The sequence below is a fragment of the Corylus avellana genome, chromosome 2 (genome assembly GCF_965113065.1).
Source record: "Corylus avellana chromosome 2, dhCorAvel1.hap1.2, whole genome shotgun sequence".
Taxonomy (NCBI): Eukaryota; Viridiplantae; Streptophyta; class Magnoliopsida; order Fagales; family Betulaceae; genus Corylus; species Corylus avellana.
In genome coordinates, this window is record NC_142491.1 from 38633367 (window position 1) to 38652660 (window position 19294).

Sequence of the window (19294 nt, forward strand, 5' to 3'; positions counted from 1 at the left end):
TTATGATTAATCTTTGAATGTGATTTCATATGTTTCTTTAGAACTTTGTTGTTATATATATATATATATATATATATATATGAATGACAGAGTGTCAAAATGATCATCTCTATTTAAAAAAAAAAAAATAGAGTGAAATCAAATCAGAGGACAATTAAAAAGACCATTTTACCCTCATAAATTCACCTCTACTTCAAAAAAAATAAAAATGGAGTAAAATCAAATCAGAGAATAATTGAAAAGACCATTTTACCCTCATAAATTGTACTAACCAGATAGTCTCTAATTACTTTGAGATAGAGAGGATCCCATTCGACAGAGTGAGGGATCTTTTGAGATCTTCCATAGACAAGTGTTCAAAGATTTGGTCCCTGGTGGTTGCAGTAAAGGCTCGTCTGTCTTTGATTTCCTTTTCCTGCCAATACAACTGAAAAGACAGGAAAAAGGGAAAGGAAAAAATCAAACATTTAAAAAGGAAAAACATTAAATATGTTTCTCAATTCATATCTTATATAGTGGTAGCACCATGATTTTTCTTTGTCTGACTGAATTAATAAAATAATATATATATATATATATTTCACTTAATTGATATAACTTATTTTTTTTCTGTTTGTTGACGGAAGTCTGTGCATAAGTTAAAGCGAAAAAATATGAACTTAATTAAATGTCATAATTTTATCTTTGACAAACAATTAAACAAGTAACCATTCTGTTTTAATTTGCTAAAAAAAAAAAAAAATTGAATGAGTAATCGAAAAAATGAAAGGAAAAATAATAAAATCATTGTGTAGATAATCAACATCATGTTTCTCATAGAAAAAAGAAATTAACATCATAAATGATACTTGACGTTTGCCTTTACTTATACCAAAATAATTAAGTACTAACAATTTAGTAAGTTTTGTGTTGTCGGTCAATTTAGACATAATACAATAGAACAATGAGATTAATTCAAAGGACAAAACAAAAAGAATTGTAGGAGGAGCACTCTAGGTTTAAGTCATCTTTGATATGAATCTTTCAGGTCTTTTCATTTATTGTCCGCACATAAAAATTTTTTAAAAAAATTGAGATACAAAAAGAGAAAACGGAAAGATAAATGTTACAACTTACAAGATATGTTATCGGAATCCTCTTCTCGTCCAATTTTTGCAAATTCACCATTGAATTTATAGGCATAATTTTATTATTATTATTTTTTTAAGGGCTGGCTATTGTATGGAATATTTAAAAAAAAAAATTGTGGATAATTTAGGAGCTTTTGGATTGTAGGCCAACCTTCTATCTTTTGCTTCTTTTGGTAATCGCAACTTTATGAAGCCTTTGTCCTTTCAAACCATAAACAAGTAACAGCCTTCACGACTAAGGCTACTCGATTTGTGTGGACGACATGGATGGCCAGTTATGGAAGGATCGTACCTATTGTCGAAGCAGGTTCAATGGCTTTTTATGTGGAGTAAAGCACCCTCACCGCACATCACAGATTTCATCACGTGTTTTTATTTGCAAGTTGCAACCACAATAGTTGTCAGAATTTGCATCTCACCTGAAATTAAACCAACTTACTCTTTCAACCTGCACAGTATGTACGTACGCATGGTTGCGGTTTTTTTTTTTTAACTCTTTTTTGAATGAAAAATGTATGGGACAGGCTCATTTGGCAACACTTTTTAAGATAATGTTCTGTTTTTTTAGCAAAACAAAAACAAAAAACAAAACAAAACAAAAGTATTAATAAATAACTCTTGAGGTTCAGATGGGTTCAAGGTGTTCCATGGCTGGAGTGCTGATCGATTTGGACCTCTTGTGGTTCTTTTACCTATAATTAAAGTTGATGAACCTCTTGAGATTCGATACTCTTTTTGCTTTAGTAACTGCTTTGTGCTATCTCTTAAAAAAGACGAATTATTTGTTTGGTTTTTTTACTTGTACAGTTAATTTTCATTTTTGAGTATGTTGTATGAGAGCTCGCCCATTTTAGACATTTTAATCACTTGTAACCCTTTTTTAATTTGATTAAAAAAAAGTAAAAATAATAACTCAACATACAACATACTCAAAATTACTCTACTCTTTTTGCTTTAGTAACTGCTTTAATTTGCGCTGTCCCTTGGAAAGGACTGAGTCATTTGTATGGTTTTTTTACTTGTATGATTGATTTTTATTTTTGAGTTTGCTGTATGAAAACTCACCCATTTTAAATATTTTAATCACTTGTAACCCTTTTCTTATTTGATTAAAAAAACGTAATAAAAACAATAACTCAACATAAATATACTCAAAAACTACTTTTATCTCCACGTCAACACAACAAAATAAAAAATAAAAATAAAAACATCGTCTAAAAAGTTTCGTCAAACGAACCGATATAGGTTTTCCTTGTTGGCATTGTCGGAAAGCGCTGTGGTGCTGTTGATCATTATTACAGAGCTGAAGCCAATTGACCAAGGAGGATCCATCATCCATCCATGGGCTGTGCTTATCCATATACGCGTGGAAGTTGGAACAGGTGTGTAGGAAAGAGAAAGAAGCCATCACTAATTGATAATGCATATATATATATATATTTTATATTTCCATAAAAATTCCTATTAATTAAGGAACCAACTTTTTGTCTCCATAATTGTCAGTTATAAATCACATTCTTTCGTTTTTCGTCTTTTCCTCTTTAAAATCTTTTGGCTTAATTGGATCCACCACTTTTTTCAATATTTAATAAAATTATTAATTATTATTATTATTTTTTTTTTTTATATGATAATAAATTATCAGGGGCCGAGCTACTTGCATGCATTATCCATAAGCAGAGCCAGGAGATTGGTCAATTTTTCCGAGTTGTCCAATGGGCTCTGTTTTTATTTCTTTAGATGTATATATATTCAAGCTTGGGTGGATGTGGATGTGGTGGTGGGGCTTTACGAGTATTATCGATAGCTTTTCTACAAAAGGTCGTTGCTTTTGTTGGTGACGCCATTTCTGGGTTCTACCCATAAAGAAAAAAGAATCCCGCCCAACTCCAAAGCCACCCACCAAAAAAAAAAAAAAAAAAAACATCCTTTACCCTAATTAAAAGAACAAATGGTTTGTCTCCAAGGAATAACTCAATCGACCGTAGACCACGTCTAATGAAGCAGAGGTCACTAGCTCAATCGGCTGTGAACATGTCAAAAAAAAAAAAAAATGGCCTCGATGTTCGGTTCACTATCTTAAATTCTTAATCCTTAGCTTAATAGCCTTAATTACACTTGCATAGTCAAAACACATTAACAAATTTAATTAGTTTACACTTGCAAATGTTAAGGATGTACCTACTAGAATGTAGTAGGCATAAATTAGAGACAACTACATGGCTACTTACCTGAATTTTTTCATGAGTATTGCTAAATATATGTTTTTTTTACAATTATCTAATATTGTTGACATGACACTTTAAATTAATTATTGGATATATATTTTTTTATTTAACAATGATTAATGCAATATATGGTTAGTTGGCAGTATCATGTCAATCTTATTGAATAAATATTGAATAGAATTATAGTATCTATCATTTCTCCGTTTATTTGTTTATTTATCCGATGAAATTAATAATTTCTTATTTTGTGAGATAGATGAGTACCAAAATGTTAGGTACGTGTACCTCATCTCCTTTTCTTTGCATGACTTGTTCCAAACCACGACAATTTTTATGGTTATAAAAGAGCACTGAGAAAATGTAGTTCACCTATATTTGTGTTTCCATTGAAATCGACAAATATTTCTGAAAACAATTTTAAATTATATTTTTTTTGCTTACGAGCATTATTGTTAGGTCGATTTGAATTGTCAAAATGCGACAAGCCCATTATGAAAGCTAGCCACGTATGAAAAATCTCATGCCAGCTGGCTAAGAGAGTTGGAAAAGTTATAGCAAGTTGCCATGACACGTGTTAAAGAAACAATTGGTTTTTCAAAACTTATGTTCTACGTACAACTACAAGCAAGAAAGTGGGAGCTCTATTTTGTGGATGCACCGATGAGACTTGGAGCTTTTCAAATCCTTAATCGCCAAGAAAGATACAAACATGCAATTAAGTGGTTTTCTTAGGGTCAAATTTTGTTTTTGAGGGAATTAAGTGACAAAAACTGTTCTCGATCGTGTGATATAAAAAAGTTTGCTCATGTATTTTAAATACTGTTTTATTTATTTATTTATTATTATTTAAAAAGTATTGTCATGTGAAATAAAAAGGTGGAAACTGTTTTTATGGGTTTAAAAGTGTTCGTATGTTTATATTTTTAGGGTTAAATGTTTCTCACTCCCTGAGGTAAGGCTTATATCAAACGGTTGTCGGTCTTGGTTTCAAAAAGCATCTTAGGAGGTTCTTGTCTCAAGCCTAAAAATAGAGATAGTCCTTTTGTCCATGTTCCATTCAATATTTAACGGCATGCCACATCAAACAATATTTAAAATTTTAAAAAGTAAAAAACTACAAATTCTGTGAGCTTCGGCCACATCTTATGACAAGGCTAAAGGTAACCGAGCTAGCAGCCTCGTTTGGCAAAAGAGTGGTTTTGGCCACCTCCTATGGCTGATATGAGGATGACCAAACCACCCCATGACCTTAGGGGTGGCAAAAAAAAAAAAAAAATAAATAAACATTCTTCACTTTTTTTTTTTCTTTTTTTTTTTAATTTTATTATTATTATTATTATTTTCCTTTTGGAGGTAAACCAGTCCCTTACTAAGCGGGACTGCCCAAATGGCCTTGGGGTGGTTCAATAATTACGCCCGGCTTGTCATATATAGTAGGTGGGTCAAGCCACTTCTTGGCCAAAATAGAAGTGATCGGTGAGTGATCACTCTATTTTTGCAAAACATAGTGTTTTTAAAGTTCTTATTATTATTTTTTTTTTAAAGTGTCATATTGGTATTTAGGGTCAAGACAAGTACTTGCTAGTAGTATTAGTATTTAGTACTACCTATAATGTTTTTTAAAACCGAAGCAAACATTTGTAAAAGCGTGTTATCACCAAAAAATAAATAAAAATAAAAAAAAATAAAAAATAAAAAATAAAAAAACCAATATATTTATTACAAAAAGAGAACAAAACAAATGAGTCTGCGACGGTGCTAGCTTTTGCAATTCGCAGTTTTTTCATTTCCTCATGACGAGTTTTGTGGATAGAAAGGTTGAACACTCAACACGTGCTTCTCGTCTGGAATATAGAAAAACTTATGGCCGGTGAGATGGAATAAATAGAGTCCCAAATTAATCAGGGGCATGCTTTCATCTTAGTAATAAGACTATGCACCTACTGCTACTAGTCATGAGTAAAAGTTTGTAGGGTCTATTAATTTATAATGTTGCAACATGTTTGCTTGAATATGCACGTACATGTGTTTGGTCATTTTCAACAAAGTTTTATGTTCTTGTTCTTGCTGTTATTGTACTCCTCACTTTTTCATCTTAAGCATTCAATGCGGATATAAGCTATCAATTTCATAACAATCGTATATTGTTATCATTGTGGAATTGTATTTTTGGGAAAAATTAAAAAATTTTGTGCCATTTCAATTTTGATAATTAGGTTCGTAGGTTTTTCTCTTATTTCAAATATATATATAGATTCCCTTGTTAACTTACCGTTCAATTAATTAATGATATGTCATATCAAACCAATTAATTAATGTTATGTGGCTCTCGTTTGACACACTATGTGCTATTTGTAGTTGTTCGATCAGCCACCTATCTTTTTTTTTTTTAAAAAAAAAAAAAATTAATTAATTAATTAATTAATTGCTTTTAACTTTTTTATTTTTTATTTATAATATATTTGTAATTTAATGTACTTGTGCCATGTCACACATACAATTAGCACATGACATATCAAACAAGAATCATGTAGTACTATTAGTTGATTGGTTTGACATACCATAAATTAATTAATTGGACTGTAAGTTGACTGAGGAAGTTATTTAGAATTGTCACATTAGCATTGTGGGATAAAAATGAGTAATGTTATTTAGTAGACTACTATACAATGTCATAAAACTAAGATAATGTGACCGTAAAAATCAGTCTAATTTGGATCAATAATTACTTGTAAAAAAGAAAAATCATGACTGCTTTTCACTACCATGTCATAACAGTAATCTTATAACAATGTATTAAATAACATTTATTAAAACGTAATACGTAACATTACTCTATCAAATTAATTGGTAAGCTCCTCATGAGCGGGAGGCAATAGAGAGATCGAGGAGAGATACACCACCTAGCTAACTGCAATGCTAGTGTATGTGTATAGATATTCTTTATTTCATATATATGTGTATATTGCACACATGTATGTATGTATGAATGTACAGCTTCTTTTTTTTTTTTTTTTTAATAAAACTGCTACAATTTTATAAAAATATATATAGATCTTCCTTGTACATTAAAAAATATGTATGTCTTTGTCTCCCCCACAACGTTTCAAACCTAGCATACACTTTAATCCCGTCTAATCTATCAATATTTAACATAGTCAAAAATCTTGAGCTACAATATTAAAATATATGGTGTGAAATGCCTAAGCTCACCCTTACAAATTTTGGCAATTATAATATACCTATAAACTTATGTTTTTTGCTTTAAAACTCTTAGCAATTAAATCTGTCACCGCCAGCCAGGCACATGTACGTGTTATATATCTTGATTTTATGGGTTTTTTTTTTTTTTTTTTTTTTTTTTTTTTCAAACTAAGAGCACTAGCAACAAACACCTATAACTCATTCCCTTCGTTATTTATAGGAAAATTTTCAAAAAAAAAAACCCACAAAAAGTCATATCAGCTTCCCTATTCCCTAAACATTGGGAATGCTACAGTGCTGCCCAATGTGTAGGGAACCAAAAGTGGCTCTCTATACATTATTTTAATATAAATATTTCATTTTTCTCTCTCATCTTTCATCTTTTTTGTCTTTTATTGGAGACTATGTTGAGATTTTGTAAAAAATTAGAGGGTAAGTATAAAACTTATATTTTGTAAAGAAATAATATTTTAATAGTATAGGGAAATGTAATGAAAGTTATTATGAAGTATATTTTGGTAGGAAAACAAAAAATAGTTCTATTTCCTAAACTTAATTAGAAAAAATCAAAGAAAAGTTACTGATAGTGCTCTAAGATTTATTCCAAATTATTTTGTCAATGATAAGGGTAGATCAGAGTAAATTGTTTTTGTTGACAAATTAATCTAAAATGGTTTAAAATATAATTTCAAGAATTACAGGGGAGATCCAAATTTTTTTATCCAAATTTAACATGTTAATAAATAATATGTAAAATAACGTGCTCATTAATAGCAAAAAAAAAACACTTTCTAATCTAGCTTGATTATGTAATTAAAGAAGAGGCAAAAAGAGAATAATAATAATAATAATAATAATAATAAAATCACGTGTGTGTATATATATACAGGTAGATTTAAGTTAAATTTGGAAATGACTGCAAGTAGTTGATAACTGTTAGAAAGTAGTTAGTGGTCGTAAAAGTAGCACGTAGGTGGGGGAGTACGGAGATCCAAGTTGGTCGGTGCATGATGTAGATACAGCTATCAACACACGTGGTCGGGTAATTTTTCGTACGCACCAACTTGCACTGCCGCTTCATCTTTTTCTGCAATCTAAATTGTTGAAAGCTGTGAACAAAATACTCAGTACGGAGTTGATGCCTAGTCTGAATAATTGTGGTCGATTTTGTTCCAAACCCATGGATCCGTAGGCCCCAATCTTGTACGGAACAAGATACCTATTGCTCCTTCTTCTTAAATACTCTGTCCCCACTCTGCACTATCTTTTTTTTATATCGTCAATTACAATAGTTACAGGTTTTGCTACTGTTCATCTATGATCATGAGTCATCACCATACAAAAAAAATACTAAGGTAAAACCAATCTTTTTGTTTTAATTGGGATCAGATCACACTTGGATGGATGTAATGTAATGGAATTGCGGCTGCATGCATGAAATACTTATTTGTTTTAATATGGTAATTCATGCAAGTGGCAAAGGTATCGAACTTGATGGCATTTCTCTTAAAATCTAATGTTCGAATCTCTTTGATGAGTGATGCATGTGCAAACAGTTCTTTTGGAGCGACGCCTGGAGTGAAATTGAACCTCATTTGATCAATGTGTTAAGTTCAAATGCATCCTTAATAAGTGGGGGCCAATACGTACTTTACAGCTTGTACTGTTTGCTAATAACAATTCAGCGGTGAAGTGCCGAATCCTAGATGGCTATAGTCTAGTAGTTAAAAGCATCACTAGCTAGGTACTTGTAATATCCTACCCCATTAATACATAATATTGTCCGCTTTTGATGAGTGGGTGTACAAATAGTTTCTTGGAGCCACGCCTGCAGTGAAATTGAACCTTATTTGATCAACGTGTTAAGTTCAAACTCATCCTTAATAAGTGTGGGCAATACGTACTTTACAACTCGTACTGTTTGCTAAGAACAATTCAGTGGTAAAGTGCCGAACCCTAGATGGCTATAGTCTAGTAGTCAAAAACATCACTAGCTGGGTAATTGTAATATCACATCCTATTAATATACAATATTGTTCACTTTTGGCTCCTTCGAATTAGACTTTTTAAGAGGTCACTCATCCGCGTACTACTTTCACATAAGCTCGCTTAACTACGAAATTCTGATTGGATTATGACCATCACGGCTTTAAAACACGTTGTTGTCATGAAGGGTCAAAGTATACATATACGTGTATCTCTATCTTTATACTCAGACGATGTGGGATGCCACAGTACTTTCCATTTCATTTTTACAGAGGAAAAAATTGAAATTAGAAAGGGTGAATTGAATTATTTAATTAATATTTTAACAGTGAAACACTAATATCCATAAAATAAGAAGAAGAAAAAAAAAGGGTATTTTAAGTTCGAGAGGGTAACCATGAACACAAGCTGGATGACTAGATTCAATATATCTATATAAGATAAGAAGTTAATTCACCATTCATTTCAAATGCAAAGGTGGTAGAGACTTTTGTTTGAATGGTTAGGAATCCTCAGAAAAGTTTCTTCAATGCAGTTAGCTTTTGTGCAAGTAGCCTCAAAAAAGTATTGGTAGATGGAGCATATAGTCCTTCATTTAGACATATAGATTTTGGCATTTTTGGGACCTCAACTAGGTAATTAATTGCAGCACTAAACAATCATCTTGAATATGATTCTATTCAAACCAGAAGATGTCTTGACATGAAGGTAAAACACAAGACCAAACATCATTGTCTCAAAATGGTCAGTTCTTAATTACTTGCTAATGTTGCTGCTCTTACATAATATAAATAAGATTGACTATTTGAGTGTCCCTCCATGTAACGATAATAACTACCTACCACAAGCATGTTTGAAGGAAATAGGGGATCCATGGAAGAGAAGGGGGGGACAAAACACAAAAATTGTGGAATATAGTTACATAGAGATCCAAAATAAAGCTTAAGGAGTTAATTAAGTAGCCACCCACAAGGGCTTGCAATCTAACAATCTCTTTTTCTCATGCTGATCACCTTCTTTGCACCTTGTTGGCCTCTCAAACTTTTCCATAATTCCCATTTCGGCCTCATCATAATTCACATAATTACCATCCATCATCTCTTGACCCAAGTAAACATCACTCTCTCCATCATCATCTAGGCCTTCTTCTTCTTCTTCTTCTTCTTCTTCTTCCTCTTCGTCTTCCTCTTCTTGTGGCTTTTCTTCATAGGTGTCATTTTCAAAGGCTTCTTCTTCTTCTTCTTCTTCATCGCTTGCTTCATTTTCTTCATTCTCAGCCAGTTCTTCCGAGTCGACCCAGTTTTTGAAAAAGCATATTCGAAGGCGGCCATGGCTTCTTTCAGCTTGGAAGTAACTGTTTGTTGCTGGGGCCTTGACAGCCTTGATTATTAGCCGCCCCCCTTCACGGTGGGGCCTAACTCGAAGAGAATCCGACCCGCTTATCGTTGTCAAGGGAGGTGGAAATTTATGAGGATTCGCTTTCTTAGCTCCAAAAAGTTGGCGCGGTTTGGCTTGTTCCCTTGTCGGAGAATTCCCGCCCTTGAAGTCCGATGAAGGCAATGAGAAAATGCTGCCTTCGTTGATGTCGGTGCCCGTCTCGTTGCCCAAATTTTCAGTGCACAATTCCAAGCTTTTCTCGCTGAGCATGGCTGAAGAACGCTTCACAAGAGGATGCACATAGGCGTTTTCTTTCTCCATTGCGTCTACGGAGATAGCTTGGAGGAAACTCCAGCCACCCATGTCAGGATTTGAGGAGCCATGATTATAGGACTTGTTGCAAGTCTCCTGAATGTGGCAAGCGTCTTCATCTTCTTTGGCGTTGGAATCCAAAAGGCAAGATTTTAAGGCTAATTCATGTGGTTGAGGGAATTGTGGTCTTGGTGAAGAGAGCTTGAGCCTCACTGATGTTGGCTCGGCAAGATGGGAGTCTAGACATGACTGCAAACCTTGGCACACAATCGTTGCCATAACAATATAATTTATCTCCTCTGCTTAATGGGGGAGGCAGAGGAAGAACAGAGGAGTTGGTGTGCTAAATTACAAAGGGAAAAAAAAAAAGGCTCTTTGTTTTATAAGGAGAGGCAGAACAAAGACGGAGGAGGAGTTGGGCTTTTGGATTCAATGAAAGACTCTCACGTATTGTAGGCAGAGAGATGGAGAAAGCTAGGGAGATGGAAGATGTTGAATATTGAGCATGACGGATAAGTGAAGGTGGGGTGTGAATTTGTAGTCCCCAAAAGTGCCTGACCTACACTGTATAGAGGTGGGTAGGGGCCCTTTTGACACCACTTGAATTATACAATTCTACATACTTCCTCAAACCCCCAAATGGGATATAAATAAATCAAAACTATTCATTGTTTTTTTTTAACACAATTTTCAGATTTTGAATTTCAACATTCTTTTCTCACCAAGAAAAAAAAAAATTGAACAAAAATTCCACATTAATATAAATTTCAATCTCTAAAAGTGTCAAGTGTTCTTCAAGCATGTGTTTTTGACATTTCTAAAAACACACGACATGATACTTGTAGAAATTGGCTCGAAGAATTGTCGTACCACCCAATCTGAGAGAAATTTCCCTCCACATTTCATGTGGGCAGAATTTGGGTCTCTTGGAAAAAATGTTATTATGTGGGCAATAATGTCCTGGAAGGGAGAGACAGATGGGATTAAAGATGGGGTTCATAATTGCCACAAAATTATGAAGCCCATCCAAAAAGAAAGCCAACAAAAAAAGGCCACGAACCAGAAGGATTCTCACAAATATTTCTCGACAGTGATTGCCTCTTTCTTCGTTATTTTATTATATTTATTAAAATATATAACTAACACGGTCCATATTTATATTCATATGCCCTAATAGTCAGAACAACGCTGTTCTTTTCTTATGTTTTTTCAAAGGGAATAAAAAGAAAAAAAAGTTACATCAGCCCACGCCCTTTGAAATTTCTGTCTAGCAAGTCAGTTTCCTCAATTGCCACATTCTTCATGCCAACCAAAGAAGAGAATTGACCACATTTCCCATCGTTTTATAATTTATCCTATCCACTCCGGTCGTGAACCTCACTAAAAACATATTTAGCAGCCTCGACAGCTAAGAGAAGGGTAGTTTAGTCAAACTCCGAAGTAGATGTTTTTCAAACATTAATGTTTGGTTTTATTAGCAGAGAGACTACTCCACACTGCATGCTGCATGAGAATAATGATTATGTTTGGGGAAAATATTTTTGTCAGAGTGACAGAATCCAATGGTCGTATCTCCGGCCATGAATTTCAAACAAAGCCGGTGCCATTGTGAGTCCCACCCCATGAGGCCTGCATTATATCCCTGTCGCCCGCTATTCAAATATAGCCATGATGAGCGGTAACGGTATTAGACCACTAGCAGCAGATATTTCATATATTATTTTTTTTTAATATTTTAAAAAAAATTAAAAAGAAAATCACAAAAGCCTATTAAGTGTCTTTAATTAGGAATTGTGTTAAAATTTTGTAAAAAACATGTAAGTAGGTAGGAAATTTGTATTTTGTAAAAATATAATATTTTAATATTACAGAGAAAAGTAAGAAAAATTATTGTGAAATATATTTTTAAAGGGAAACAAAAAGTGTTTTTGTGCCCTAAATTTAAAGAAAATTAAAGAAAAACTGATTTTTTTTTTTTTTTTGAAGTGAAGAAAAACTTATGTTAGTGCTCTTACAAATTTTTTTAATAAATTAAATAAAAAAATTTAACTTATTAATTTAGTTAATTAAAAACTATATACTTTTATGGTATGTTATTAATCCAATTTATGAAAACAACAATTAATAAGTCAATTTTTTTTTTTTTTATTAAACTTTTAATTTGACAGAATACAATACTATTGGCTTCGTTTTTTTGACATCAAGAGTTGTTTTAATTTTGGTTTGGCCTTTCATTTAACCCAAACATTCTCTCTCAATTAGCCCAATCGTACGGATATATGGACAAGACATTTAAAAAAGCCCTCTGAAAAAGGTAAGAATTCAGTGATCCTCCACCATCAAGTAACCCTTTTGCTTGTCGGCTAGCTGTTAGTCTATGACCTCTATCTCCCTCTCTCTTTCTAACTCGCAACGAAATTAAATGATAAATAAAAAATAAAAATAAAGGCTTATTTTTATAAAAATACAACAAACTTGAATGAATTTTTTTTTTTTTTTTTTTTTTTTAACATCTCCGTATAAGAGTGGGAGTGGGATTTGAATTAATAATCTCTACTTTATTAGGTGTGGTCCCAGACAATTAAATTACCTCTAAAGAACAAACTCGAATCATTTAATTAAACAGAAAATTAAAAAGTTGAAAGCAATCAAACCTAATAGTCTCCACACGTCACTATGTGTGGAGACTATTCGAACGCACAAAGTGCCCCATTCAAACCAAATGGCATCTCCGTATTTCAACTGAGTGCTCTAGTGAAGAACATTTATATAATGTGTAGTTTATTTAAGTTTATATATATATATATATATAGGACCACGTGAATATTGTAAAATAATGCAAATATCCGACCAAACGTTACACACACTCTCTATCGGTAATGGAGAAAAGCTCTGAAAATACACGCACTTGCATATACTAAGCCATGTGGGGATACAACCAAAGACAGAACCTAATTGCTTAAAGGATGCCAGATCGAGCTCATTAGCCTACAAAACTTTGGATTAAGATTTTATTTTTTTGCTACTTTAAGGGTTTTGATTGAGGTTGTGATTTCCAAGTATAGAAATGTCATAAGTGTAGCTTAAAAGATTCCACCCGTAGAGGAAAACAGAGCAGCTGGCATCAGTGAACATCACAATACACTGTACTGTGCATTAGCTTTTGCACGTTGCCTTTCTGAGATTATTACACATGCATGAACAAATCTGTCACTTAATTTTTTTTTTTTTCTTCAATTAAATAATGGTGGAAAGCGTAGGAGATCAAGAGGAAATTCAGGGGACCTAACACCAACGGCAACCGCAATGCTTTGGAACCTAAGTTGACCCTTGAAATCCGCAACCAGGCACCCCTATAAATATGTTAGATGGTTCTGGGGGCAGTATATCAGTTAAAATATATGCAGATTTATCCACTAAATTCCATGTTTTTTTTAAAAAAAAAAAGGTTTTTCTATTCTTAATTTCCTCATCCTTAATATCTGATCCCATTTTAATCAAACTAATTAATGATCAGCGGTGGGAATATGATTAGGAGGAAATCAAAACATATCTTTATGAGAAGATTCTTCAAAACCGGTCATTTTTTTCTACCTATTTTCCATTTTCCATAGATTCCATTGTCCTGCAGGGCTTTGTCAAGCAGACAGATGGAATTGGCCCTTCCCTATTTTCTACCTGTCTTCCTTCCCCTTTCTAAGACATGACGGAAGCAGATGTCTCATAATTGTTGACACAAATGAGCAGATATGAATGGTATGGTAGTCTAAGATATGGTACAGGGGGGGAATGAAAAGAAAGAAAATTAATTGGTTGGTAAATCACTATCAGACCCCTCTGGGTCAAAAAATTCAGTGCCAAATTCTGCATTTCATGATTCCTGGAAAAGAATGATGTTATTGAAACATGACCATTTACTCTGTCCAATTTGATTCCTGTGTCCTACCAAGAATTTTTACAGTTAAGATGATGTACGACATGAGCTCATGAATATCGAGTTGGGTTTATGTCCATCACAAAGATTATGATAACTACTTCCCCTGCCACCTAAGTATATCTAAAATGACAGATAATCAGATATTTTCACTCCTACAAACTTTTCTCTAAAAGTGCTATGTTTCTTCTAAATTATTAAAAAAAACATACACTTCTCGTATGCTAAAAAATACATGACTCGGCTCCGTTTGGTAAACCTCTTCTCCTGCCCTCAATACTATTCACTTCAATTTTTTTTTTTTTTTTTTAAATCAACATCAAGACATTCACTTTTTTTTACTTTTTATATCACATCATTTACTTTTTATTACAATTTAAATAAATAAAAAATTACTACAAAATAAAATTTTTTCACTTTTTTTATACCAAACATTCTTATTTTTTTTTTTCATATCAATCTACTCAACTACAGTATCTAGGGACAAGGGTTTACCAAACAAAGCCGACCTTATTCACTTCCTTGCATAATTTTTCTTGGTCATCCCAAAGACAAAAGGAAATTTCTACCAATCTTTACGGCTGTTTGATCCATGAAGTGTTGACTTCAAAGACACCACAACCTACCTTGTCTTTGCTGATGGACACTTGACACAAACAAATACCCAACAAGTCGATATGTTAAACTAGGGTAGAGATTTTCAGCAATTTTGTTGTTCGGATGGTTAACAATTTGGACAACAAATAAGAGAATCCGAACAGGACTCGAACCGTCCACCCACTTGCTCGGACAGGTAAATTTCAAAAGAAATCTCTACATTTACTGTCGGGGAAATCCCACATACACAAATAAAAGAAACTTATATATATTTAAATAACTTTTGGTAGCTCTTAATGAGCATGCTCATCATCTCCTCTCCCTAGTTAAAAAGCTTCTTTATCAGCAGTGAGCTAAGTATAACTGTGTGTGCCAATTGAGAGAGAGAAAGAAAAGTTGCATCAGAATCCAACAAGCTAGCTAGGTTTCTTAGATAATTAAGTAATGGAGAATCTTTAGCCAAGAGTACGTCATGTCTCCTTGGCCTTAAGTAAAGCCTAAAGTTATGCCTTTGATAGGATTTTTCCCCCATAATTACATATTTAATCAAGACTTTGTTGAGAAAGACAAGAGAATCCAGTTCATGGCTTACACAAGCGCTCTCACCGACCTTTTTGACCATGTTAGTGCCACCTTTTCCCTTCCACTGCCATCACCTTTTCTTTTCCTTTTCAACTTAAAAATTATGAACCCCATGTAATCCATGCAATATGTCTTTACTTGTACATGTTAATTACCAAAATTTGATGCATCGAGCCCATGAAAAAAAAAACAAAAAAAACATTAAAGGCAGCCTGTAAATTAATGTTGGTGTCTTAGGTTAGCATTAGAGACAGTGACAAGACATTCGACTTTAATCTCAACTGGCTTGCATGATTACTACCAGATTAAGATAACTTTGAGTAGCCTAGGGAAGAAAGTTACAGGATTCATCCATCTGTTTCGATCGAACAAGCTAGCTGTTTATACATCTTAAACTGTTCAAAACAGGTAGATTCTGCAACCTCTTTTTTACACTGTTTGAATTTTTTAGTAACACGGAATCTCAATCACTTTGACGGTTCAATGATACTTTTTGTGGCACTATTGATATAGAACCGTACTATTTGATGAAAGTGAACAAGCAAAGGGAATAATCTTAATTTATAACCGAGTATGGAAAAGGTTACGAGCAGTATAGATATATGATGCCTATTTAAGAAGACATAGTAACAAAGTTCCTATTAAAGAAGATGCCTGGGACTCAAAGTGGAAGAATCTCTCTAACGTTGCACTGTAGACCTTTGCTTATTTATGTTCTCCCCCAAAACTTAAAGACATTCTTCACCTTCTTATGTATAAAGAGAGAGGGTTCTGATTAAACTTATTGAAAAAAGAAATGTATGCACTACTGAAATCAAAATTTAGATTCAAGAACTTAATTATAAGGATGATTTTTTAATTAGCATGTGGGAATCACATGATTAATCACATAGTCCTTTTAAGGGGAAACTTCAGAAAACCCCCCCTGAAGTTCCAGCCGATTTGAAAAGACCCCCCTGAATTTCCAAAACTCTCATTTAAGCCCTCTGAACTTCCATTTTCTCTCACTTTGGACCCCTTTAACATTAAACTACGTCGTTTTGAATGTTTTATACCCATTTTACCCTTCCCCAAAACTACGTCGTTTTGTGTCCTAAAATTACCCAGCCTAAAACGACGTCGTTTTAGACATTAATTTTTATTTTTTATTTTTTTAAAAAAAATTAAAATTAAAAAAAAAAAAAAAACTGGAGCCACCCCCTTGGCCAAAATGGGGTGGCCGAACCACCCCATTTTTGGCCAAGGGGGTGGCAGAGCCACCCCCTGGACGGTCTGGGGGTGGCCGGACCACCCCCTTAGCCATGGGGGTGGTCCGGCCACCCCCAAAAGGGCAAAAAAAAAAAAAAAAAAAAAAAAAAAAAAAAGGGGGGGCGGGGGGGTGCATATGGGGTGGCCGGACCACCCCCAAGGGGCTGGGGGTGGTTTCGGCCACCCCATACGGCCGGTATGGGGTGGCCGAAACCACCCCAGCCCCTTGGGGGTGGTCCGGCCACCCCCAAAAACACCCCATCCCTTTTTTTCTTTTTTTTTTTTGGCCAAGGGGGTGGCCGGACCACCCCCTTGGCCATGGGGGTGGTTCGACCACCCCCAGATCGGCCAGGGGGTGGCTGTAGCCACCCCCTTGGCCAAAAATGGGGTGGTCCGGCCACCCCATTTTGGCCAAGGAGCCACCCCGTTTTTTTTTTTTTTTTTTTTTTTTTTTTTTTTTTATATATATATTTTACTTTTTTAATTTTTTTTAAAAAAAATTATGCTTAAAACGACGTCGTTTTGAGCTGGATATGTGTTGTGATTTTAGGACACAAAACGACATAGTTTTGAGGAAGGGTAAAATGGGTATAAAACATCCAAAACGACGTAGTTTAATGTTAAAGGGGTCCAAAGTGAGAGAAAACCAAAGTTCAGGGGGTCTAAGTGAGAGCTTTGGAAATTCAGGGGGGTCTTTTCAAATCGGCTGGAACTTCAGGGGGGTTTTCTGAAGTTTCCCCTTTTTTAAAAATATTGGGAAAACTTTACTTTGGCCTCCTGAACTTCCACCTGATTTTACAAATTCCCCCTGAACTTCCAAATCTCTCATTTTGGATCCCTGAACTTTCAATTACTCTCAATTAGAACCCTTCTGTTAATTTTAGCCGTTAAAAATACAAAAAAAAAAGACCAAAATGTCATTGATTTTCATTTTTTTAAATAAAAAAAAAGTTTTGGAAGTTGAAATTTTATACAAAAGTCAGGGGTATAAACGTTATGTAACGTTTAAAATCTGACGGAGGGGTCCACATTGAGAGTAATTGAAAGTTCAGAGGTCCAAAATGAGAGATTTGGAAGTTTAGGGAGGGCTTATAAAATCGAGTGAAAGTTCAGGAGGTCAAAATGAAACTTCTCCTAATATATATATATATATATATATATATACTTATCACGTGCTCAAGAGACACATGAACTTGTAAATGTTACATGGGAAAACTACATTTATCCCCTCCAATTATATCAACCCATTTGCAATATCCCCCATTGTTTCAATTTTTGCAATGTTCCTCAATCTACCATCGAGGTTGCAATGTCCTATTCCATGCTTTAAATGATCATTAAAATACTTTCTTTTCTTTTTTTTTTTGCTTTTTTCAGAATTTTTTTTTTTTTTTTTTTTTCACTTTTTAGCTTCTTCTTTTTTATCAGAATTTTTTGATCTCATGCAGAGTATTTTTGTTATTTTGGATAGCAGAATGAAGACAGTGCAACTCTAATATTTGACTGGGGAACATTGCAAAAATTAAAATACTGGGGGGAGAACATTGCAAATACGGTGTTAGTTAAGGAGAGGTAAATATAGTTATCACATGTTATATAATATGAGACAAATTAAAGCAGTCAAATATAAAACGTAAACAATATTGGAAACTTTCTGTAGTTTGGCAGTGTGCCTATAACCATGGATGCATTATTACAATATATATACCTTATTAATTTCTTTGGGTTAATTTTAGAATAATTGGTGATTTCAATTAAGAGTAATTCCTAAAAGAACAAGGCATAAAGTACTATAATGTTTTTTTCCCCATAACTTTATTTCCTAACGTAGACATGCACCTGAAGTGTGAACAAAACAATCTAGATTCTAGCAATAAATTTTAATGAAGTCTCTTTCAAAACAAACCTCAGCACATGATCATCTCTTGCCCTTTTAATGGTAGAGGTGGTCGGAAACAATGTTGCTCCTTGGAGAATTGCTGACACCATATTGAAGTTGCAGTAGGTCATTGTCTTCTTTTCAACTCATCCCAGCAGGCAGAAAACGTACAAGATTGCTGACTCTATCCAAGATCTAGTGGCATACACATCGATAGCATAAAGAATTTCCTATTCATTTTGATAGGAAATGAAGATTCAGCTAACATGGCTGTCCTCAATGAAAAGTACAAATACTCATAAAATATACATACATATATATATATATATATGCAATGTCACTTTCAATTGAAGTAAAAAGGAGCAAATCACAAGAGACCAAATATTCCTTTGTGTATAATAGCTGTTGAAGTTCATCTGCAATTTCAATAAGTTATTGACAAATGCCAATGGCCTTTCAGTCGAATGGCACCTCCACCCCCAGAAGGTCAAGTCCCATGAACTGTGTGAGCTGCTTACCAAATAGAAGAACTGCCATTGCTTGTAGATATTAATGGATGCACGCGAGAATCGACATAGGATGGGACAAGCTGCTGATCAGCCATCCAAAGATGAATGCTGATGAGTATTTGCATAATAATATCAGAACTTTCCCAAAGTAGGTTTCCAGTGGTCATGGCAGATGGGACTAAAAGAAAAGGTAAAATAATATACCCCAATAGCAGTAGATACTTTTGATGGGCTCCCAACTGGAGAAGCCTTCTGCTTTTCTATTTTATTTTTCATTGCATTAATTATAAGCTTTTTCATGTATCAGA

General features: G+C 33.9%; 1 protein-coding gene across 1 annotated transcript; it reads right to left on the minus strand.

Moving 5' to 3' along the window:
• Positions 1–9279: 9279 nt before the first annotated feature.
• Positions 9280–10729, minus strand: FAF3 (FANTASTIC four-like protein (DUF3049)). Its single transcript, XM_059577782.2, has one exon. The coding sequence runs from the start codon at positions 10514–10516 to the stop codon at positions 9503–9505; it is 1014 nt and encodes a 337-aa protein (XP_059433765.2). The 5' UTR covers positions 10517–10729; the 3' UTR covers positions 9280–9502.
• Positions 10730–19294: the final 8565 nt, after the last annotated feature.

Excerpts from the sequence above, each read along its gene's own strand:
- FAF3 (XM_059577782.2), bottom strand. The coding sequence starts at position 10,516 with ATGGCAACGATTGTGTGCCAAGGTTTGCAGTCATGTCTAGACTCCCAT.